The 24,135-nt window shown below is 42.2% G+C and overlaps 1 protein-coding gene across 10 annotated transcripts in view; it reads left to right on the plus strand.

Annotated features, from left to right (window-relative positions):
- RESF1 (retroelement silencing factor 1) overlaps positions 1-24,135 on the plus strand; it is a 39,684-nt gene that overhangs the window by 14,461 nt on the left and 1,088 nt on the right. For 8 of the 10 annotated variants that reach the window (XM_058804536.1, XM_058804532.1, XM_058804539.1 and 5 more), the window contains exons 3-6: positions 4,754-4,838; positions 9,567-14,832; positions 15,594-15,668; positions 16,804-17,977. In XM_058804536.1, the coding sequence (XP_058660519.1) occupies positions 9,606-14,832; positions 15,594-15,668; positions 16,804-16,946 (5,445 nt within the window). In that variant the 5' untranslated portion in view covers positions 4,754-4,838; positions 9,567-9,605 and the 3' untranslated portion in view covers positions 16,947-17,977. Of the gene's footprint in view, positions 1-1,262; positions 1,315-4,753; positions 4,839-9,566; positions 14,833-15,593; positions 15,669-16,803; positions 17,978-24,135 lie in introns of those variants that run through there. The other 2 variants (XM_058804541.1, XM_058804542.1) reach the window with 2 other exon arrangements.

Below are 24,135 nucleotides of genomic sequence, written 5' to 3' on the forward strand. Positions count from 1 at the left end.
TGAAATTTGGAATAATTTCTTGTGTAAGATTCCCATCTATATGTGATAGGAAAGTCAGCAAGATGATGGGGATGAGAGACATCAGGAGTGGGAGAAATTTCAGCTAATACTGTGTAAGCTACCTAAGCATCAATGGAAAGACTATAGCCATAGCCTGCAGGTAAATGAGTAAAGGTATAATTAATGCAGGTAATGAGTAAGGTATAATTGATGCCATTCCAAGTACAAGCAAAGTGAGCTTGGTAGGCCTGGTGGGTGGGACACTGGTGTCATGTCTTTAATGTCCAAAGTGGTTGTGCATAGATAAGAGGAAAGATAAATGGCATTAATGGTTTTGGCAGCTTTTGTGACTGCAGTATGAGGCAGAGAGGGGGCAAAATTTATGGCTAGGTAGCTGTCACAGGCAGAATGGAAACTTCACCCAAGGTTTATCACATGTACCCTCCTGTTGAGTCACAGGGCGTGGAAAGGATCCCATTGTTTTCTAAACTCCTCCTCAGAGAGGAGTCTGGGTGTGGCTGGATCCAGTCTTGGCTCCAGACTTACTCAAAGGTTTATGTGTAAAGAATTCCACACGTGTAGTTGAATCTTGATACAACTTCATCCCACTGGATAAAGGAAGGCAAACCAATATGAAAAAATTATTCATTTATATGATACTAATACTGATGATCTTGATCATAATACTAGTTAGACTAAAAGACCTCAATCAAAATTAATTACTACACAATATAGATAGTTAACTATAATTACAGTGACAGTAAAGCTGACAAAATAATTAAGTAGAGATTGATGTTGCTCACTTATACCAATGTCTGTGGGCATAACTCTTTAACTCAGCCTCAGGAAATAGCCTTGGAGGTGTCCCCACTCAAAAGAGGAATCTCCACACACACTTCTAGAAGGGGGTATGTTAAGACTGGGGGAAGCATGAAACAATGAAGAAAATAGCAGAGCTCAATATGAGATGGGCCCCACACATCAGAGCATCAGTGATCAGAGCCGACATGGAAACCTGATGGAGATTTTTGTTGCCATGGCATTGGGTGGGAATGTAAAGCGGGAAAGGAGCAGTGCAGTGTCAATACCAGGAAATGTTTTGTACAGCTGCTACCAGGTATATCCCTACCAAGAAATACTGCATACGACACGACCACTAAGAACAGAAAATTTGACCACCCACAGCACTTTGCACAATAATGGCTAATAAGGTATAAAAGGACCCTGATTTTGTGTTCAACTGGGGGATGAGAATTTGCCATGAAAATTGTAGGAATGCATTTTCTTTGCCCTCTGCAGAAGGGGCACCTTTTGGTAAGACTTGTGTCCTCGGCTGTGCTGAGTGTTGTGACGTGAGAAATTGAGCTTGTGATTGCCATTGTGTTGTTAGGGCTATATTTAGCTTCTCTGCAGTTTATGCAGATACTGCTGGCACTCCAAAAGAGCCATGTCTGTTGCATTTAGTAAACCATAGTACTTGGGAACCTGGCTGGTTCTTTTGAATGCAAATAGACTATTGGAGTGCCCAGTGCTAGGCCGTTAGTTGTGTATTTGTAGCAAGTCTCTGCTGTTAAAAATTGGGACTAGGTTTTTATAGTGATCCACTGTCAGTCAGATGTTTCTGGGCTAACTGTTCCAGCTCAGCAGTGTCAGGTAAATTATCAATACTGTCACTTCTTGGTTGCTTTATCAGGAACTTTTTTACATTCTCACCTGTGCCAGTTTCTGCCAGGAAACATTGTTCCTCACATCCTCAGAATGTTGAACTTTGAGATTATTGAGTCAGGCTGGTCTCAGCATTGTTCTACACCAAGTGCAGCATGATCCCCCTTCTCCATCCATCACTTACAGGACAGCTTTTACAATCGGGGTATTGTTCGAGCCGCTTTACCCCCATGGAGGCAGAGTGTCCTGCTCCAGTAGCCCTGGTCAGATGCCAGGACCCACTGGACTTGGGAGCTGACTGGCTGTTGAAAGGGGAAGTGGGTGCAAGTGAATGCTCACTGTTTTTTCAGTGCTCTGAAAAGAGACATGAAGTCCCGACCGGAGAGTTGGCCAAGACAAACACACCCAATGTGGCTACATGTCATCCTACTTTATTAATAAAGTAGGCATATTTATCCTTCATTTTTGGCATATTTATCCTTCTCTATACACTCTCAGGCCACTAATGCTTATTGCTCATTGGTTAAGTAGCTATATTCACACATACCTGTTAATTTCTGATTGGTTGTCATGCTATAAGCATTTTTAGCCAAGGTGTGCCAAATTGCCAGTTCCTATAACGTGCCTGGCATCTGGTCTTGTCTTGGCACAATGCTCATTCTTCCTTGTTGTATCCATCCGAGGACAGTACATGGTCTTCAAAGTAACTCTGTAATCTGCAAATCAGGGTTGTCCATTTCCTGTAGGAGAATGGCCTTGTTCTGCTAAGAATCCTTCTACAGAGACATGATGAATTTTGGGGCTTGCAGGATCACAGGGTGTTAACAGCATGGGTCACTGGAGGTAGGGGAGGTGCTTCTCAGAGTCCCCAAAGTGTAGGGGGAGTTTGATACAGAAGTACCAGGAGATTGTACTATGATGCTTCCCTGGAGCATCATGGAAGGTCTGGTCTATGAGTGGTTCTGTCTGTGGAAGTAAAAAAGCTAATGCCTTTGTAGGCCTTTCTAGTTAGAAATATCTGCAGCATGGCCTCACTGAGTAAGAGTGGCCAAATTATTGGGGTGGAATACTTGTAAAAGAATGTACTGTCTGGAGCATACCTGAAGCAATCTCTATGTTACCATTCTTTCTGGTAGCTTCCTGTATCTTGCTTATGTACTTGTAGTCCTGTGAAAAACAAAGCATGTAACACAGAGGTATATAAATATAAACTCTGTCACTGACCCCGCTGGGCAAGGTTCAGCTCAGCAGAGGCTGTTACTTGCCTGCTCTTTGTGGTGCACAGCTCTGCAGCTGCATGCAGTGACAAACTGCTGCAGTGCAGACCTGACTAGAATTCTATAGAAGTTACCCCACAGCAGAGGTTAGAACCTCTCAAAAACAGATCCTCAGGCTGGCTGGCTTTTGGGGAAGTCACACTTGACTGACCTTGGGAAGGGCTGAAGGGGTGTTTGTAACCTGTGGGCTACTGCAGAGGGTGAGAGAAGTGTTCCCCTCCCTTGTGATCAGCTGAAGGCAGAATTTTGACTGTCCATGAGGACACGCAGATGATGATGCCATTGATGGTGGCATCTACCTCCAAATGCAAAGTCTCTGTAAGGTGTGCCTTCCATGGCACCTGAGAAGGATCATCAGGTTCTGCCTAGGGTGCTAACTGTGTGTCTGATCAGTCTGGATAACCAAGGGCTGGGGGGTTTCCAGCTGATAAAGTGATGGGAGGGGTACTGGGGCCCTTGCTCAAGCCCTGGTGGGAAAAGGTGCAGCATAGGGGCTTGTTGGCAAAAGCTGGTGAAACAAGTGTTTCAACAAGGGCCTCTGTGTGCCGCCTGGTTGGAATCCCTGGGTCTAAAGAGGCTTTCAAGATTCCTTGGGTCAGGACCCTTTAGCACAGGCTTAAGGGGGTTTTTAACTACCCTGACACAAGGGGTTTAGTGGTAACTGTGGCTGCATCCTGACAGAGGAGGCAGGATGACAAAATGACCATAGCAGAAAATAGTTGGTGGTACATATAGGTAAAACCTTATAAAAGGTTGTAAAACATGGTTTAGGCCTTGCTATTCTGCCTAAGCTGGCCTGTTGAGTTCTCATGAGAAAAGAATCATAAGAATGAGAATCAGTTTGCATAACAATCTATTGTTGTGAGAAAACAGTTTGCACCTGCAAAAATAAGGAGTCTATCCCGTGAGAGTCTGTGAAGAAAAAATGTAAACATACCTAGAAAGAAAAATGTTTGATGGACACATACCCTCGCCATTGCCAAGCAATGAACTGAGTTTCAATGATTTCCTGACATACTGGATTCCAACATGGCACCTGCTGATACCAGATAAAATGAGCTGTGTGCAATCAAGATTCAGCCATTCTGCTTGAAGAAATGAGTGTCTTATCTGTCTCATTGCTGTCTCTAACTCGAGGCCATAGTTGGGACTGTGTGTTGCTGGGCACCATGTTAGTGGGCTCTGAGTGGACTCTTTAACTAGTGGGTGCTCCTGGGCCTCAGAAGACAAACTGATAGGACTTTATCTGGCACATGGGCAACATCTAAAGAATTATTGATAACCAGCCCACTTCTGTTTAATCCCAAATTTCTGGGACTGCCCCAGGAAATAGTCAGGGGACCTTGGTCATCTCAAGGCCTTTATCTTTGAGCATATGTTAGGGTAGTGTATCTCAAAACAACAGGTGATTCTTGGGGATAATCCTGTGTGTTCTTCTAATAATAATTCCTGTAACATACAACTCAAATAATGGCTTAAAAGAACCTTAAGGTATATCCATTATAAGTTATAGGACTTAACATGGCAATGGACCGCTCCCCTTGTTTCTAGCCTGGCTTCAGCAAGGGCTTCCTAATTTTTTTTGGTCTTGACAGTGACAGTGGTTGGATTTTACTCTTATTGAAGTTTTGTGCTGCATGTAGGCAAAGTTCCTTCTCTAGCAAGGATTTTACAGTTACTAATGGTTGGTATCTTAGTCTTGTTTGCCTCTCTCGCAGTTATGTTCCCAGAAAAATGTAAATATCTTAAGTTTTCTCAGCATTTGTCTAATTCAAGGATGTGATTTTGTTTTATCTCCAATCATTTTTCAGGAAATACCCAGTGCAACATCGGCAGCCTAAAAGGTTTCCCTTGGATGCAAAAGTCTGTTTTCTTTGCTAAGATTCCTGCATCACTGTAAGTATTGCCTGGACACTGATTGATGTTTTTTAGGAATTTCATATGCCACTTTGTTCTCCTGTCTTTTGTTATTGGTGTCTTATGAGAGCAGAGAAAGTAAAAGAGTGAAGAAAGATAGTGCTGTATTTGAATCTTGAAAATAACACCTATAAAATTATAACACGGGGTCTTTTATTTTTTTATAGGCTAGATATGAGTGTTTCTTTTCATTCTCAAATTTGAAATCAGAAGAAGCCCATGAAATCAAAAAAGAGCCCATGAAGGAAAGTCAGGAGCCTCGGTGGTTTGGGAGAAATGGCATGAAACATTCTGTTTAGAGACTAACACCCTGCACAAAGCGAGGTGTTTGTTCTGTGCTAGCTGGCTGTCACCATACTGAGAAGAGCTTGTCGAGATGCAGGCAAACATTCATTCTTGTATTTTGTCATGGGCACTTTTGGGCCTTTTTGTGCATTTTTGGAGGCTGAAATAGTGTTTGGCTTTGAAAACATTGCCTCTAAAAACTTTACAGGGTAACATGCTCACCCATTTGGGTTTGTTGGTTGTAGCAAGGGGGGACAAAGCGACACAGACTGTCTTATGCACCCGTGGGTGATCAGTTTATTGCAGAAATCACACACTTTTTATACCTTTAATCTCCACCTGACATAACTGAAACGAAACCGAGACCTAACAGAACCTAACAGAAAGAAGGCACCCATTGGCTGGCTCAGCTGCCATGCTGCTGTCCGTGTGTTCTGTCATCCAATCAGCTTCTGCTTATGTGCTGCCCATGCGTCCTGTCATCCAATCAGCCTCCTGTTTGTGCTGCCATGCGTCCTATCAGCCAATCAGCGTCCTGCTCTAATGCTGCGTTATAGTAACCTCCTGGAGCCAGGTCTAATAAGCTCTTGGAGGTTTATAACACACTGCTCTTGGAGGCATACAAATCAGCAGGATGGCTTCTGTTGCAGTGTTGGAAACAAAAAGGTTGAATAAAAGGCAAAACAACAAACAGAAAAACCAAACAGTGTACAAAAGTGATTAGTTTTTGTTCACTTCTTTTTCTACTAAATTGCCCAGGTGAGACTTTTTGGCTCCTGTCCAATTAGCTATCCTTAAGTTTGAGGTGAAGTTTTCTAGGTCAATGAGGTGCCTTTCTTCACCTAATTGAGGAGAGAAACTTCTGGGCTTCTTTCCTTTTTGAGGGGACAAAGGATAGTTTTGTCACTCCATCAACAGGGGGCACATCCTACAATGCTGTCCATGCACTCCTCCAGCCAAGGACACTCTCCCAGCTGTCACTCAGCTGCCCTGGCAGTGATATCCCTTGCATGCATGTCTGGAACCTGGAAGAGCAAGGCTAAAGAGAGAGTTAGTGTTATAAGCAGCTGTTCCCACATTTTGGCACGCTCTAACCAATATCTGCTGTGTCACAAGGATGTGGGTTACAAACAGCAAGCAATGCTTGTCTACAGTCTTCATTTGTTTTTAGAAAAGCTAGCTGTTGCAACAGAATAGTTCTGGCCTCATCATTGTCAACTTATTGGGAGAGTGTGGCTTGCAGTCTGTCCAGGAACTGCACAAATGACTGTGCTGGACCCTGCAGGATCTTAGCAAAAGAAAATTAGTATTGATACCCGTTCCTAGGAGTCACCACAGGGCCTGCAGGGCTGGATGAGTGATGATATCACATGCACCATGCAGGCAGCCTGCCTGCGCTGCAGGGACTGCAGAGGGACCCTCTGTGGTCAGCTGTGCCATGGTAATTGATGGATTTCTGTCCTGCACTTCTGCCTGGGCTGTACACAGCTCTCAGTAATTGGTTAGCCAGACTGCAAACTGCCTTGCTGTTAGAATCAGTTTTGTTATGAATGAGGTCCCCTATGTCTAATTTAATAAACTACAAACTTAAAATGTAGCAGCAGTTTTAATTGAGATAAAGTAATACAATCAAATATAATCCAGTAGTTACAAAAAGAAATTTGGCAGTGGTTTGGATAAAGCATAAGTGAAACCAATCAATCTGGGTACGGGGAGGGCTTCCCTCCCTGCCTCACGTGCAAAAGGATGCAAACACAGCTTATATACTGTATGCTAATGCATATTAATTAATACTTCCTGTAAATCTCCTCCTATTTTCAATTCCTAATATCTATGTCACTATACTATACAGTGCATGCTCCACTTGTTTCTAAGGGGTCTTCTGGCTCTTTGGTGAGGAAGGCCCATCATCTTCTTCACTGTCCTTTGAATAACCTGGCAGGTGGCACATGAACATTAAGTTTGGTGTTGCATAAGCAAGCACTATGTTCCAATTAAACCTTATTTATTTCATAGACAAGACCACTATTTTAGACTCCCTGTCTGGAATTGTCCCAGCTTTATTCATACTCAAGGTCGGTCCCTGCTCTGGCAGTTGTCTTAACTTCAGTTGATGCCAGTTTTGGTTTGGGAGTCTTCCTGACTTCATCCATTCCCAAGGCCAAATCCAACCCTTATATCCTGTTTCCCACATCTCTAATCTACAAAGAAATCCTTCTGCTTCACTAGTCACATATACTTTTCCTATTATTTTCCCAAAATATTGATATAATTACAATTTTGTAAGCATGAATCACATCCATTTATCACAGTTTCATTGTGCTCTTCCAGTTGTGGGGTGTGAGGACATATGCAGTGCCGATGGATTCTAGGCGGTTTAGCATGATGGATCAGAGGATAAACTGCTTTATTTTACCGGCACCCTCAGTTCTTTAATTACCTTATAGTCCAGCTCTTAGTATGCTGGGTGTTGGTTTGGCACGTATATTACTGGGCAGGCTGTAACAAAGGAGGCCAATTCTGCCTCCTTCGTTGTGGCTTTCTTGCATTTTTGCCATTGCTGGACTACATTGTCGCTGTCTTGGGCAGGGAATGAGCCTGCTGCCTGCTTGCAATGTGGCAGTTCTGCACTGAGGGGGCCACCTATGCAGGGATTTTTATCAGAGTAAGGCAGTTCTGCAGGGCTTGGGTTAATCTCAGGATAAGACAATTCTGCAGAGTTTGGGTCAGTCTCAGGGTTGTATACAGGTTCTGGTGGCCCTGAGGGTTCAGGGGACTCAGCTTCTGAAGCCTTGTAATAGCCAACGTTCATGTGACTTCCTTTAATGCATGCCGTGATTGTTCCCCATGTAGTGAAAAGTCACTGTCCTGCTGCTTGCCAGGTTTCTGATTGAAGGGGTTCATCAAAAGGAAAATCTTTACATGATTAAACACTCTCCCACCAGGGTGCTTACTTTAACAGACTGCTGATGTAGAAGCCACCATACCTGGCCCAAGCTCCTGCTTTGTTCCAGGGATATTCCACCTCCCACGTTTGCTCCCAGTAGTCTGTTCACCTTCCAGATGAGGTGTGCATGCTTTTAAATTCCTCAGTTCCTTCCTGAACTCTTCCTGGATCCTTCCCCGCGTCCTTTTCCGGACTCTTCCTGGTCAGTTCCTGAGCTAATGGGAGTTGCTACCGGAGCAGTCCACACACCCTGCACCACCCTGTATGTCCCAATTTGGGCAGCCATTTGTAGCAGTGGGGAGCTAAGCAATACAGAGTCCCTTATGCATCTGAAGGAGATCAGTTTATCGTGGAAATTGCACCCTTTTTATACCCTTAACCTCTACCTGACATAACTGAAACCAAAGGAGACCTAACAGAAATTAACAGAAAGAAGGCGCCCATTGGCTGGCTCAGCTGCTGTGCTGCTGTCCATGTGCCCTACCATCCAATCAGCTTCCTGCTCATGTGCTGTCCACGCATTCCTCCAGCCAATCAGCTTCCTGCTCACGTGCTGTCCACGTGTTCCTCCGGCCAATCCCAATCCCACTCCCAACTGCCATTGGCTCTCTCCTCACTCCTAACTTCCTCTCCTTCCTCCATTTCCAGCTGTCGGTCCTGTAGCTTTGCCTCTCCCCAGGGCCTTCTGGTGAGCATAAACCTTAACCACTCTGATTATAACCCCATATCCCACAGCTGGTAATCCATGTGCACTCTGGAATATGGCACATGGAGGCTTAGGGATATGTGACTTGGTCAGCTCCAGAAGTGTTGCTGTCACCTCCATGCTTCTCCATGCCTTCTCCCACCTGAGCAAGTTAATGCTGCCAACAGAATTAGGGGCTCATTGCTTGTGGCTCACTAGAGGCACATTCTCAAAATTAAATTAGTGGGCCACATTATTTTGAGAGATTTTTACTAAACCCAAATTAATTTTTCCATTTATTTTGTTGCATTTAAAGGGGCAATTGAGACTGAATCTTATTGTCTGAAAACCGTGGTCTGTATTTTATTCTCTAGTTGTTTCTTATGTTCAGCTCTTAAGTATTGTTTATTGTATTGTGTTATACACGTGCCTTGGGGGTTTTTTCCCATTGTTTTTGGATGAAGAAGGCAAATACAGCAATCTGTTGTTAAATTAAAAGGTTGATAGATAATCGAATTAACAGAATAATGTGAAGGTTTTGTTAGTCATTAGATTGTCAATAGAATTGTTAGTTGCTTCTCTTTTTATCCTTTACTATGTTCTGGAAAACAATTTATGCAACTTGACATTGACAGTATTGATGTCCACAGATTTTGCTACTGGGGTTGCTCTCCTACCCAGCAATTTAGGTTCAACAGTTCTGTTCATGATGTATTCTAAATCACTTCTTAGTAACTGAAATAGGTCTTGATCAAAAGATTGTAATTTCTGTAATTTTTTTTTTTTTTAGCATTTTGGTTTTGCGTGAAGAAAAAGAAAACAAGAAAAGATGGACTGGAACGTAAGGCCAGTCCAGAATGCTGATGCAAATACAAACCTGCAAAATGAAGGAGCATGTTTCACTCAGATACTTCCTAATGGACATGGCTTTCCTCAGACAAATGCCAACTCCTCTAAAAATGCCTGCACTCATGCTGAAAATAACCAAATCGTGTATATGCCAGCTATGAATGTTCCTTTCCCTGCTGTAAATGCTGAAGGATTCAAAACTTCAGATCAAACCTCACCAGGAGCATCTGTAACTGGTAATAATTTCTTTATGTCAAAATACTCTGTTAAAAGACATCAGCAGATGTACGGACCAGGTCTGAAACCTCCCCTTCAGAACTCCCCTTTGCGGCCAGAGATGACTCCGACTTCTTGGCCAGTGTCTAATCCCTACAGTTTTCCCTGCAGGAATGTGCCCCCCCTGTCCTCCCAGGTGAGCACAGGGAATAATGTAAGGAGCGTGCTTGGGGAGCCCCCGTACGCCAACACCAACGCTTACACGGCGCAGCCAGAAATGCTGCAGCATAATTCCCTGAGACTTGCAACACTACATCAAGGTGGCATTCATCCCCAGAATAATTCTTTTCCTCTTCCTGCTTCCGGGCAACACGTCCAACCCCAAATATTTAATACCAACAATCAGTGTAAAGTTTTGTATTCGGTGAATCAAAATACTGGGACAAACGTCCAGCTGACACAATTTCAGCAGAGTCAGATGGCATCAGAAGCTCCCAGAGGATGTTCTGCACCATCTTTGTTGCCTGCCAACTGTGTTCCAAGGCCTGTAGCACAACCTTCAATGGGTGTACCACAGGAAATGCAAAATGTACCCAATGGATACAACATTAACCAGCAGCGGTACCCACTGGATCCAAAAAATGCTCCTGGGTTTAACAGTATTCAGCAACACTGTCAGAAGCAGCAACCTGGAGAAGTCAATCAATCCATCAGGAATGTCTGTAATCCAAGTGGAAGTGTGACAGCAAATCGGTCTTTTAGTGAAAGTTCTGTGTCATCCCCTGGCTTTCCCAAAGAACTGCTTGATGTTGTGAAAGAAATAGAAGCTCTTTCTTCAAAGCCACTGAGTGATCCTGCTTCAGTTCCAGAGAGCCAGACTAGTGGTTTGATAAATGGGCCTATTAATGCTCAGATTGCCTCAGCAGCAGCAACACATGGAGGAATTACAAAGGAGAGACTAGCTTGGGAAGCTGAAAAGCTGAAATGTCTTAAAAAAAGGGTTGTCCTGCTTGAAACGGTTCATAATTATAAAAAAAGAATCTATAATGAAAAAAATACTCATTCTCTTCCTCCTGCTTATCCATGTTCTCCTTCTAATTGTCTTCCATGTGTGCCCAAACAAAATGTACAGCCTCCATCTGAAGCAGTGAGGACAGAGAGGCCCACATTCATGGTTCCACATGAGGAAAGAAATGACAAAAACCTAGCCAGTGCTGATAGCAGAAGATTGGAGGTGACTCAAAGTAGCCCTCAGGTGAAGCAGGGAACTCTTTCATCAAGCTTCACTCCTATTCCCTCTCAGAGCAAAGTCCCAGCTCAGTTTAATAATCCTGAGAGCACCTTGGAACAAAGGGATGTGCATGCTTTGGCCTCTTCTCAGGGAGTTGTGACTTCCTCGAACAGTGCTTCGTGTTTTGCTCCAGCAGGGAGCTCTGTCAGGGCTGCATCAAAGACTCTGCAAATTGGCCCTGCGAACTCATCATTTCTTCAGTTTGCGCTGAGCAGCACAAATGCACTCAAAGAGAAGACAGCTGGTGCTACTGCTGATAAAATACTGACAAATCTCCTGTGTAGTGAGAAACCACTGCTTGATACCTCTGCCTGGGGTGGAAGCTTGCTGAAAGACAGCAGTGAGAAGAACGTAGAAAGTCTGAAAGGTGAGCAGGCATCTGAGGCTCACACAAACTCTGCTGCATCGGAAACAATTGCATCTGGTGATGCTCAGCTGCAGACTGAGGTCGCTCAGAAAAAAACACCATTCACTGAAAATGCAACCTGCAGCCAGAGCAATTGTAGTTACTCTATGGAAGAGGTGGTTGCGTGTCTGCGCCTGTGGGGGAAGTATTCACCAGAATCTGTAAGTGTGGAAAATAAACAGTCAAATGAAAGCCCCACAGCTAATCAGGCTTCACCCTCTGACCAAAACGCAAGGAAGGGAGAAAAAAATAATGTTCTGGATAGCATGGATGAGGCTGTTTTGCCTGTAACAACTACCTCTGTGGGACAAAAGCTTGATACACTGACTTCCAGTTTGATAAAAAATTTTGAGCCTCAAGTTGCAGTTGTCTCTCCTTTAGTACTTAGTGAACAAAGAGCACTAAGTGAGCAGGCAGGCAAGATCCCAACACCTGAAGGTAAAACCTATCCAGTGATCAACTCAGAGAGCATATGTAGCTTGCAAGAAGAGGGGGAAAATGGTTTAAGTGTGGCAAGTACTGTCAAAAGAACTATAGAAAATGGTTGGTCATCACCCAGTGATGGTGTTCTGGAACAAATAGTGGACTCACATTTGCAAGAGGTCAAAGCAGCTGATGAAAATCAAAGGAAAGTTAGTCAATCTGCACAAGATGCAAGACAAAATGGGCAGCTTGGATTACAAAACAAGGCTTCTCTTCCTGAATCAGGCACAAATTTTTGTAGTCAAATCTCTCAAGAAGGTACAAGAGACCATGAAGACAAGCAAGCTGTGTTAGAGGCAGGGGATACATCCACATCTCTGCTGGAAAATAACATGTTTTGTATTTCTAGTGTATGCTCTCTTGTTGAAGGTGATAAATTTTATAACCCACAAATAGCAGGCATGTTCAAGTCAGTCTATGAGAAACAGCCATCAGAGGGAAACACATCTGGAGCAAGGCAAAAGGAGCAACATCTGGACTTGAATAAAACTGAGCTGAGCAATAACACTGCCCAAAGAGAGAGCTTGCTGCTAAAAATGTTGGAAAAATCACCAAGTCATTTGGAGAAGGAAAGCAGTGGCAATCCTCCTAAAGCAGTTTCTACCTCTGAACAAAGCACGTCATTCAAGGCATCTTCCAAGCATCCTGAAAATTCCTTAGAAAGTCTTGCTAATATAAATCAGAAGTTAGCTCAAAATTCACTGGATTTCTCTGTCAACATAACTGCTAAGACAAATGCACCCACTGTTCCAGGAGACCACAGTAAACAAAATTCCATGCCCAGTAAAAATAGCATGGAAAAGGATGTGAACTTTTTTGGAGCAAAACCTAGTAAATATCTAAAAGACCAGCTGCTTGCTCTAGTGAAGGAGTTTCCATATGGCATTGAAGGTGCTGATATGCTAACAAAAGAAGCAACACAAAATCGTTCAGTGGCTGAAGAGGCAGAGAACCAGTCTCAAAAAGAGGTTAAAATTTGTGACAAGAACTCTCATTTGAAGGACCCAGTAAATCAGACTAAAACTGCAGTGTTAAGATCAGATCAGATTCAAGAACTGCCTCCTGGGCACAGCCAGGGTCCCTCTAGTGACAGCAAGAGAGAAGTGAGTCAGCAGTCAGAAAAGGCTTCAGCTGACAGGGACAAGCTTGAAGACAGTGTCCAGCCTAGTCAGGATCCATGTGAGAAGGAAAAAAACCCACCAGAAACTTCTAAGCCCAGTGAAAAAAGTGAAGATCGCTCTTTAATGGGTGGTGTAGCTGTGGCATATAAAACACCACATTGTCCCTCTCAATTAGAAACACCTGGTTCAGAGAAAAATGATTGTCAGCTTTCAAAAGCTGAAAATACTGACTCTGCGGAGACAGAAGAAAAAAAAAGTCCATCTGATGCCTTGAAAAAGGAAAACTGTGCAGCGGGAGGAGGCCTGACAATTTCTGAAATAATCCCAGACAGTATTAGCAAAAATAAAGATATTTGCAAATACACTTCTGAAATGAACAAAAAACCTAGGCTGAAGGTGGATAATGAATACAAACTGCCTACAACACAGCAGGAAAAGACTGGACCAGTTAATTCCTTTGAAAAGCAGAATGCTGATAAATGCAAAAGCAGCAGTTTGAAGGAACGTCTGCAAATTGACAAAGGAACCCAAGTGTCAAGTAAAGAATTAAATTCTTTCAAGAAAGAGCAAGAAAAAACTGATCATACATATGCAGACAACATGGCAAAGTTGTCCGTAAAGAAGGAGAGAGTTTTCAAAACTGAGTCCCTTTCAAAAGATATAACCAAACCAGATCTGACCATGAAATCCAAAACAGACATTTGCCAGTCTGTGAAGTCAGAAACGGTTGAAATTAAGCTTTCTGAAGTCAGTCAAGGACAAAAATTGAAAACTTGTGAAGAGAAATCAGCTGAAGAACAAAACTGTAGGGAAAAAAAGGAGGTGCTTAAGCAAGACGTAGGAATTAGTGTCAAAGTGCAAACAAAATTACCAGCCGAAATGAAACATAAAAAATTGAGTAGTTACCGAGCTGATGCTGTAAAATTCTCAGATAGTAGCACTGTGGACTTCAAATCAAGACACACAAAATATTCTCAGCATAAATCTGTGAAAGTTCATTCTTTGCAAGAGCAGCCATACAAACGGAAGATGAAGGAAAATATGGTTGGGAAGAGAGAATTTAAAAAAGCAAAGCTGGAAGAGGAAGGATTGAAACAATCTGAAGGAAAGAGTTCTAAGCAGCTTGCGCACAATTGTTTGCTAAATGCTGACAAAGCTAAAAAACTGAATGGAGAAAATGGTTGGAAACCAAGGAGTTCCTTAGCAGATTGCTCTGTGCTTAAACTGCAGAGAAAAAGGGCTCGATCTTCTAGCATGTCTAAAAGCTTCTTTTCTAGCAAAGAAAGGCATCTCGATGGTCAAAACAAAGACAAGTGCTCTGAGAAGATGTTTCCTGATAAAAATCTTCTATACCTAAACAGAAGAAATAACAGACTAAAGCTGCATCTTCAAAAGGAACCCAAAAAACACTACCTGAACAGAGTGGCGTTTAAACGTACGGCACAGGAGCGCATCTATCTGACAAAATTAGAGACATCACCTGTCAGACCTGTCTGGCATAGAACCACCAAAGTGTCAAAAGGCAGCGACTCAAAAAAAGATGTGTCTGTCTCGACAGTTGAGAAATCATGCAAGCAGGAAGTCCTTGAGTTCAAGCTGTGTCCAGAGATACTGTTCAGGAATCCAGCCCCTGGTGAAGAAAGCTTAGCTGCAAAGAATTCTCCAGAAAGAGATAAAGTCGTTGTAGAAGGTATGATGTTCTCTTAAATATTCATTTGTAAATAAAAGCTATGTGTTCATTTTTAAATTAATGTTGCACAAAGCTGCAGACAGTGAAAACATGGGACTGTAGAGGCTGAAGGATGAGATATCCTAACTTGCTCTCTGACAGACCACAGCTGTGTCTTCAGCTGAAAAAGAACATGGGAGTTTTTCTTCAATTTTCTGTAAGTCTTAGAGAATGAAATTAGAATACTTGAAAGCGTTGCAGTTTCAAGTAACTTTGGGGGAAGGCTTTCTAAAGTTCTTTCTAAAGTAGAAGTTGTAGAAAGTAGATTCCCTTGGCATAGTGAGGGTGATCTGGTCAAAACTGATCTTATCAGAGGTGATATGATCTGTATTCCCTGTTCACCTGCTTGTGCATCAGTCTGGCTGGGCAGAGGAGGGAGAGATCTTTTGTGACACTGAGGAATAGAGTGGGCTTAGGCCAGGTGTATCCTGCCCATAGTCCCCATAATCTTTGCCATCTTTGCTTTAAACATCCATTTTTCCTTCTCTTCTCCCCTACCCCATTTTTCAACCTTATACATGGTGCATTCTGAAGCATATTTATGTCAAATGTTGTATTTTATTTTTCTCAAGCTGTATGTGTCAGCACTTGGAGTCATTTTCATACCCAAAGGAAATTTCCTTTTGCATGTGCTAGTATATGTGTTAGAATTTAATGCTGAATAGAGGCCAAAACTTGTGATAAAGGAACCTCAGAAACATCTTGTGAAAATTTCTTTTTAGGTGTCAAGAGTAAAAAAGAAGATTGGTTAAAATGTGAACCAGTGAAGCAAAAGAAACTGGAAGAGATCTCTACAGGTGAAGTGACTTCTGAATGTCCCATTTGAAATACAAGTTAAATCCTCTTTGCTTCGTTTTAAAAGTTCCTTTACAGTAGTAAACCTTAATAAAGTATTTAAAATTATAATTTACCCATTCTCCTGATTAAATGGATACCACAGAATAGACTTACAAGTCTCAAAGATTTGTATAGCTTTTTATTGCTTTATGAATATGTTGTTGGAAATGTTGAAATTTTCCTGTGCCATTAACTTGGATGTAGCACTAGTAACATTTAAATACAGTTTTCGATTGTATATAAAGACTCTTTCATGCTTTAAAATATAGAAAGTGATGTAGCAGAATCTAGTGCAAAAACAGAAAGTGATTTTTAAAATAAATCTGGCTTTCACAGTACTTTGCTGCTGTCCACACATAACACCTGTGCTCACAAGTTCCAGGAACTGTGTGTCCCAGTAGTCTGGACAAGATAATTTGTGTGACACCCAGAGGAAAAGTGGGGCCACTATGACATCTTCCTAATTTCTCTTGAATGGCAAATTGCTTTTTGGATGGTCTTTTATACCCTCTAGGAATCAACTGTCACAACAGTGGCAATTTTCATCTCAGGATCTTGTTTGTTCCATCCTTTGTAAATCTTGGGTGAGGTTGCTCCCAGCTGTCCTTGTTTCTTTGCTTTAGGTGCCTCTCCAGCTCTAATTTGTTTTTCTAGTGGTCTATCAGGAAACAGAATGCATTCTGTGGCCTTCTTGCCATCTGCTTCCTAGCTTTAGAACAGAGGGCTTGCATGTTGTTGTGGTGTTGCAAGTAACATAGTTTGCATCCTGTGCATCTTTTGTTGCTGTTGCCTGTGTCCTTGGGCTTTGGTGTCTGCCATCATTTTAGCCCTTCCTCTTGCTTCTTCTCTTCCTTGCACAAATGCATGTTTTCTGTCATACCTCTCTTAATACTCTGCAGAAATCTCTCTTGTGAAGACACCCAAATAGCCATTTTGTGCTTAAAGATGCATTGGAGATTGTTTTAAATCTGAAGTGCTTTAGAGGAATGAAGTTTGTGGCATCCTTTTTTTGACCCTGGAAAGTCTTAGGTACCACATGTGTAAGGAGAGGAGTCCTGTGAGACTCTTGCTTTAACATGCTTGTCTGTCTTGCAGCTGAGGACAGTATTCCCCTTGATACAGCTATACAGATCCTGGAAGGAGAAGGAGAGACTCTTCACATTCCTGTCAAAGACTCAAAAGAGATGTTTCAGACCTACAGGAAAATGTATCTGGAAAAAAAGATGCAAAAGTCTTGATAGCACTCCTGTATCAAAGGTCTTACTATTACTGAGAAAAAAATGCCAACACTAAGATGATTTTTTTTCTGTTTACTTCATGTTGCTGAATAATTTTAAAAGCCCACAGTTTTCTGGTGGGTGTTGAAGATTTCCTTCCCCATTTCCTCATATTTGTGAATAATTACCATCTTATTCTGTATTTATTGTCCAGATATTCTTTGGTGCTGTAAATGCTGTTTTAAACGTATTGTTTCTTTTGGCATTTTTGGTTCTTTGTTTTTTCTAAGATAGAGTAGCTCATTGAATCTTGACCAAAAAATAACAAACTTATTTATACTGTCATAGCCTGTTTTCTTTCCTGATTCTCGAAAACTTCTACTTACTATACTTTCCATTGCTGGCAGTGGAAGAATATTTCTGCTGCAAAGGGACTGCAGTGGATTCCCAAGCATTACACTTCTGTTTCCTTCCCCCTTAGGGTAGTCTGATGGTTGTGCTTCTGTTTTTGTAGAAACTGTTTTTTTTCTAAACTGGGACTAGAAACATAAACCCCTCAATGCAAGCCTACAGGTCAGGGGCATTTATGAAGTATTTATGCTGCTACCCAGTTTTGTTACATTTCTTTTTGTGGAGCTTGTGTGAACTGAGCTCTGAGTTCACAGTTTGAACACAGTGCTGCAGACCCTTAGTTTACTGGAGACTTCTCTTGCTTTTCTTTCTCTTTCTTTGCACTTCTTTTGTTGAAGTGCAGGAAGTTCAGATCCACTCTTGTCTGGATTATGTTGCTGAGTTCAGCTAGACTGTGATTAATTTCTTTGTTTATAAAGTGTTAGATTATGTTTGCTTACACATTCACTGTGACATAACAGTTGTATTTGTCATTGGCTATCTTTTGTTGAAGTGCCTTTTCACTGTTACTCAAAGTTTAAAATCAAATCGTATTTTTACAGAGATTTGGTACTTGGTTCTTTCTATCTTATTAAACCTTTATGCTGAACAAAAAACCTGTAGATACCTTACTGAACAATTTTTATACTTGAAATAAACTTTTGAGGACTACACCTTGTCTTTTTTTTCCTAACAATATGAAGTTGTGCTTATTGCAGTTATATAGAAATTGAAGATATTCCTGCAGATGAAATGCAGCTTTAAAATAAGTGATGGATCTTCCTTGTTGTAGTTGCAAGTTTATTAGTTTGTTTCTCTCTCTGGATGTCAAACTGTTAGTCTGTCGGGAATGTTGCCACTGGAGGATTTTGTAGTAATGTTGTCAACTCTGAAAAGGTTTTTCATTTTCTTGAGAGTTTAATTACCTGCATTATACTGCCTGCATGAAGGAAGAGTTATTGCAGCCTTCAGTGTACCCAGTACAAACAAAACAGAGTTCTTATCAGGAATTTAATCTGAGTTTTGTTCTGCACAATGATACATGAAGCTGACATAAATGCTTGAGTGAATTCTTTCCAGTAGGAAATTATTTGATCCATTGACCCATGATGTTTATCTTCTAAATATTTGGAGAAGTCTTCTCACTGATCTTGTGCACCTAATGAGCAAGAATGCCAGTTTTTGAGTCCTAGTGGAAGCAGCTGTGTCTCCTTCCTCCCTTACACCAAGAAGTGCATCTTGGCTGTGTGATAGTGTTTACATGGTGACTTGTGCCTGCACTGATCTGGTATGGCTGGGATCTTTCTTGCTGATACTGGAATCTCTCTGATAAATTGCTATGGCTCATAAGTTGGCCACTATCCATTCAGACAGCTGCTGGAAGGAAAACATCTGTAAGGAGCAGTGGTAGGGCTGCAAGGAGTAGCTACAGAGAAAAGCCTGGAGACCATCTGCTCCACAGAATGAGCACTGTGGATGTGTGCATAAATGTCACGTGTAAACACCAGACCTTACTGTGATCATGCTGGCTTGACAGACAGATAGAGAGCAGACACAACTGCCTCTAACACTGCCTGTCTCACCTGTGGGCATCTCCAGCAGCTACAAGATAAATGGGCAGCCACAGGAGCCAAGTAGAACTTTCCATAGGGAAGCCTGATGCTGCTTCTCAGCGTTTCTGCTCTTCATCTCATGCAGCTTACTATGGTTGAACCTGTTCTGTGCAAGTACATCCAATCCATATTTCTCCCCTGATAAGACCTTAAACAGCTACAGACAAGATGCATGAGTCCCTAAACCTTAAATTTTAAAACATTATTACAAAAATACACTTTTTATAGAAAGAATATCGTAAAAAGAGCACAGGACGAAATGGACATGTTTAATATTTGGAGGTGACTATTCAACACACAGGGTAAGTTCTTAGGGTTTAATGGCTCTGTAAATTTCACTGGTTTTGTGGCCTTGTACTCATTTAGTACTGTGATGGTAAGTTTCCATACACAGCATAGAGAAAGTCTCTCAGGGATTAGGAAGTGCAGTAAGATGAGAAGCCCACTGCTGCCTGGGAGGGAAGCACTCTTCTGGGTTAGTGCAAGGGGCTTTCAGTTGTTCTGTACTCCTGGGAGGCTTTGTGGCAAGGGAGAAAAGCAACTGCAGAGAGCTGTTCTGCAGTGTTTTGATGAGAACCTCACTCACTCCATTGTTCTGTGTGTTTGGAACAGAAGGGCCAAATTCAGAGTTAATGAGCACTAGACATGGATGCTACTTATACCTGCAAGTGCTGTTTTCTATATGGAGCTGGCCAGAGGTCTTCTGGGATTCCAGCAGAAGGGATCCCTGTTGGGTTTTTGTAGCCCTGCTCTGTCCATTGCCTCAATGAAAGAACTGAGTGTGTTGTACCCTGCAATGATTGCAAGAGAGGGAGGAGAGGTGCCTGGGGTGATGGAGAGAAGCTGGGCCTGGAATGGGGGTAACCTGTCATAAACATTAAATTAATACTAAATATAAAAGGGTTACCTATGCATAAATATTTCTTTTTTTTTTCCCAAAAGAAAAATCTGAATCACAACTCAAATCTTTTTAATAATTGGAAACTAATTAACTTAAAAATTCCTGGAGGCAAGTCTCATCCTGTAGCAGGATGCTTTGCCTGGAGTGGGGTTAAAACAACTCAAAGCTGTTTGGAGAGCTCTGAGTGGTGAATGCAGAGCAGGGTGTCACATTGCTTACCCCCACAAATGAGCTGAAGCACCAGTACCAGAGTAAGTATATCTGCTTGCCTTACTTGGGAGACTTAGTCTGTGTGTTCATGATAAGATACAGAAGAGGAATTCTGTTCTGAAATAACTGTTCTCCTCCTGGCTTCTGTTACTGCAGTGGCCCTTCCAGCAGGGACAGTTTCTGTTAAAGGCTTGGTGACAGGGTGGATTAGCTGTCATGTCCCAGAGAGTGGCTGCCTGTTAGCAAGGTCTAACACAGACTTGATTTCCAGCAGTTGTTGTTAGCTCCCAATTCTTTGTCTTTATGTGTCATGTCCTTCTTCATTTGCTTATCATCATTTGAGTCAATCTCACTTCTTGAAAATTAATTGCTGAAGAAGCCAATCCAGGTTTCTCTAGAGGAGGTTGACTGATTCCTGCACTCCCAGCTTTTATTTAGGAGTCAGCCATGAATGTAGTAATTGCTTACTTTCCCTGATGGATCAAATAGATCAATACTGTGGCCAGTGGAGGATGCCTCTCTTTTTTTTTTTTTTTTTTTTTTCAGAGGCTCATTAAAATGATTATTAAACTGATTTTTAAAATTAAAAATAACCTCTCTCATCCAGGACGTTTTTGATAGAATGCAGAAGCACAGATGCAGAGAAGAAAAGCTGCTCTGGAGCATGGTTGTAAACTGTTAGACTGAATGTTTAAAGTTGCATTTCTCCTTTTTGCTGCACGTCAATGGCTTCATATCCTTTGTTTACAACTTCTGACAAATCCTCTTCCCTTCTCTCTCAGTTTTGTAAGAGAAGCTGCAGGCAGTGGAGAGTCACAGAAAAGGTACCATTGAGCTGAGATGGGCCAGTGACAAAATTGCCAAAGCAGCACAAATATATTTAGCATTTCTTCTGTAGGACAGAGACTGGCCAAATAACAGACTTACTATAACTGCAAAATGGTGAGAGAATTGCTGACCTGGAGGTAATATATTTAGCTAATTGCTGATTTAACATCTGGTAAGACCATAGGGTTGATGTTGCAAAATCCCAGTGCTTGAACCAGCTGCAGAGAGAGAGAAGGGATCAGTTGTCTCTGGGTGAGCCTGGGGAGCTGACTCCTCAGGAAAGCAGCTGTGGGATGGGGATGGAGTGGTGGGCTGTGGGATTCACATTCTCTGAGCATGAGAGGAGCAGAGATCAAAAAAATTCTTATATCATTTACTGCTCCTGTGTTTTGAAACATGTAGGATGTATTAGTGTAGGGAGATAGAATATAAGAAAATAAAGACAGTGTAGAAAGTAACCTTACCCCTAAGGAGTTGCAGCTGGGCCAATTATCAAAGATTAAGAACAGGCCTGACTTTAACAGCCACAGCTGTAAGCAGTGAGAAGAAGATGCTATAAAAGAGTGGGGGTGGCTGAGTGAGAAGGGAACGGGAGTCAGTGGCTGCTTTGTGAAGAAGAAAGAGTCAGAGCTCTGAGGAGGTGCCCACGAGAAACACCAAGGCGGTGTGGAACTTTTGTGATAAGGAGACAACAGTATGGAACCTTTGCAATGTAATCACAGCATGTTAGAAAATTATTTGCCTAAAAAAATTTACTTAATTAAATTCTAGTGTAAGTATTTTATTTTCCTAACCAATCTCTACAAGCTGTGTCCTGACTGATGGTCAGGAGACAGTCAAGAAATTTTGTTGAGTGCTTGTGCAATTTCCTTTAGAGGTAGTGTAATATAGTATAGGATAATATAGCATAATAAAGTAATTAATTAACCTTCTGATACTATAAAGTCCTCATCATTCTTCCCTGCATCAGGGGCTCTGCTTATCTGATAGTGGGCTGTCTCTGGGACAGATTCAGAGCTGACATCCCAGGAATGTGGAACAATCTGGCTCCATCAGTGAGCAATACAGAAGGAAGATCACAGGTCACTACAACCTAGAGGATGAAGGGGAAAATCAAATACCAAGAGGCAGGCTTAGCAAAATAGGATCAGCATTGAAAACCCCACTGTCTGGGAGTCCACAGCTACAAAGACAAACACCTCCACACCACCATGGGCATGGACCCAACAGCTGCACCCTGCAGACCTTCTTGAACTGGGAGAACTCAGAATTTTCGGGTGCCCGTCATACTCCCCTTTGCTAATATTTATCATACCTGCACACTACTAGGTTTATCATAGTTCCATACTTGTTAGGGTTAGGCAAACATAACTGGCATAATTTTGTTTTCCTTGTGTGTGTAGTACTTGAATTTATCTGGCACTTTTTCAGAGCAGGAGCCTGCAAGCTGTGGGGCTGCAGCCTGGGGAGGCAGAGGCGCCGTGTAAATACAGACACCCAGTGTGCTCAGCCTGTAAAGCTGAATTTGAAGCCTGGAGGGGTAACAGAGGGCACTTGCATCACTCATAATAAACCTCTAAGGGCATTTATGCTGCCCTGCACACATAATTTATTTCTACCCTAATTTAAGGAAAAGATAGAGTCTCCTAAAAGAAAGGGAAATACATTCTGCAGTCACTGGCTAGCAGTGGGGAAATAGCCTGCCTGGGAATTACAGAAACCCAAAGAAAAAGGCATTGTTGTAGTAAAGGTTTAAAACAATGAGAATAAAATTACTGTAAAAGGAGGATTCAGAAAGGAGAAATCCAAGGAGAACTGGATGAGAAAAAGCAGAAAGTACAGAAAAAAAGAAGATTTAAGCTGCAGTTACGTTCAGTGAAATTAGTGTAGTAATTAACTGAGCTCTGGCTATCACCACTAAATCCACTAGATGACAGTGTGGAGACTGCATTCGGCACTACAACATCTGTCAGTTCTTTAAGGGCCTGTGGCCATTGCCTTGCTGCTAGAAACCCAAAATTTGCTGTGTGCCTCTGCTCCCAGCTAGGGGCTTCAGCCCTGTCAGCAGAGAGAAGGTTGTCTTGGTCAGGACTATAACACTGGCATGAAAGTATTGATCATCATTTCTCTGGCACTGGCTGTTCTTTCCAAAGCCTAGAGGTCTGGGGACTTGGATTTGGGGAGTAGCAATGGAAAGTGGCCTGGGGGATAGAGGGACACCTGCCACCTCTCTGCTCTGCCTTGCAGCCAGGCAGGGAGGGGGACAGACATTTTAGCAGAGCCTGTTGTGACAGGACAAGGGACAATGGGTTTAAAATATTCAGACAAGATAAAAGGAGAATATAAGGGTGGTGAGACACTTGCGTAGGTTGCCCAAAGAGGTGGTGAATGCCCCATCCTTGGAAACATTCAAGGCCAGGTTGGGTGGGGCTCTGAGTCTCCTGGTCTTCATGTGGTGGCCTTCCCAGAGCAGGAATGTTTGGGGGGCACACACTGAACCATCCCATTGCTGGCAGCGAGGCTCAGCTGATCAGCCCTTCCCTTCTGCTGGGTCTCTCCCATATTAAAAAAGATGCCTTAGTTTGAGAGACATGAAATATTCATCTGTTGTGCCATTTATTCTAGTGCAGCTTACCATGCACTGGAATCCCAAAGTGCCCTGAATTTTGTCTTAGCCTCTTACAGATGCCTTGAACCTGGCATTTGGCAGTTGTCCTGGTGATTTTATAACACTCAGGGTTTTAGGGTTTTTGATGCATATGCTGCATAAACTTGGCCTTATATGGGATAACATGAAATTCCACAAGGGAGAACAGATGGATTTTCTTTTGCTCTGCTTTTTCTTTCCATCTAGGGGAAGATTTGTCAGTCTAATTTTCCTTACTGCCTTTTCTGTGGCTAGAAAGAGGAAAAGAAATGCCATGAGTGATCTCACTTAATAACAACCAGTCTTTCATGGCCTTTGTATCAGGCAGCTCTGTGGAAAAGGATTTAAAAATCTGCATGTCTGTGAATCTTTCTTTTCTTCTAAATTAACCATATATTGCAATTTCATAAACAATTATTTCAGTCTCTTTACTTCTCAAACACAGTATTATTTATCATTAAAGGCTGCTTTGAACATAAAACTATTAGGATGCCCCTTATTAGAGTGGCTTGCTGCAGCTCCCTTTCTAATGAATTTTTTGCTTTATGACTTGCTGGCTGAGTTTGGGCTCTTGCTTTAAATCACACAATTGATTCTGTGTTCAAAGTCAGTTTATCAGAC

Source organism: Ammospiza caudacuta, chromosome 5, assembly GCF_027887145.1.
Source record: "Ammospiza caudacuta isolate bAmmCau1 chromosome 5, bAmmCau1.pri, whole genome shotgun sequence".
NCBI lineage: Eukaryota > Metazoa > Chordata > Aves > Passeriformes > Passerellidae > Ammospiza > Ammospiza caudacuta.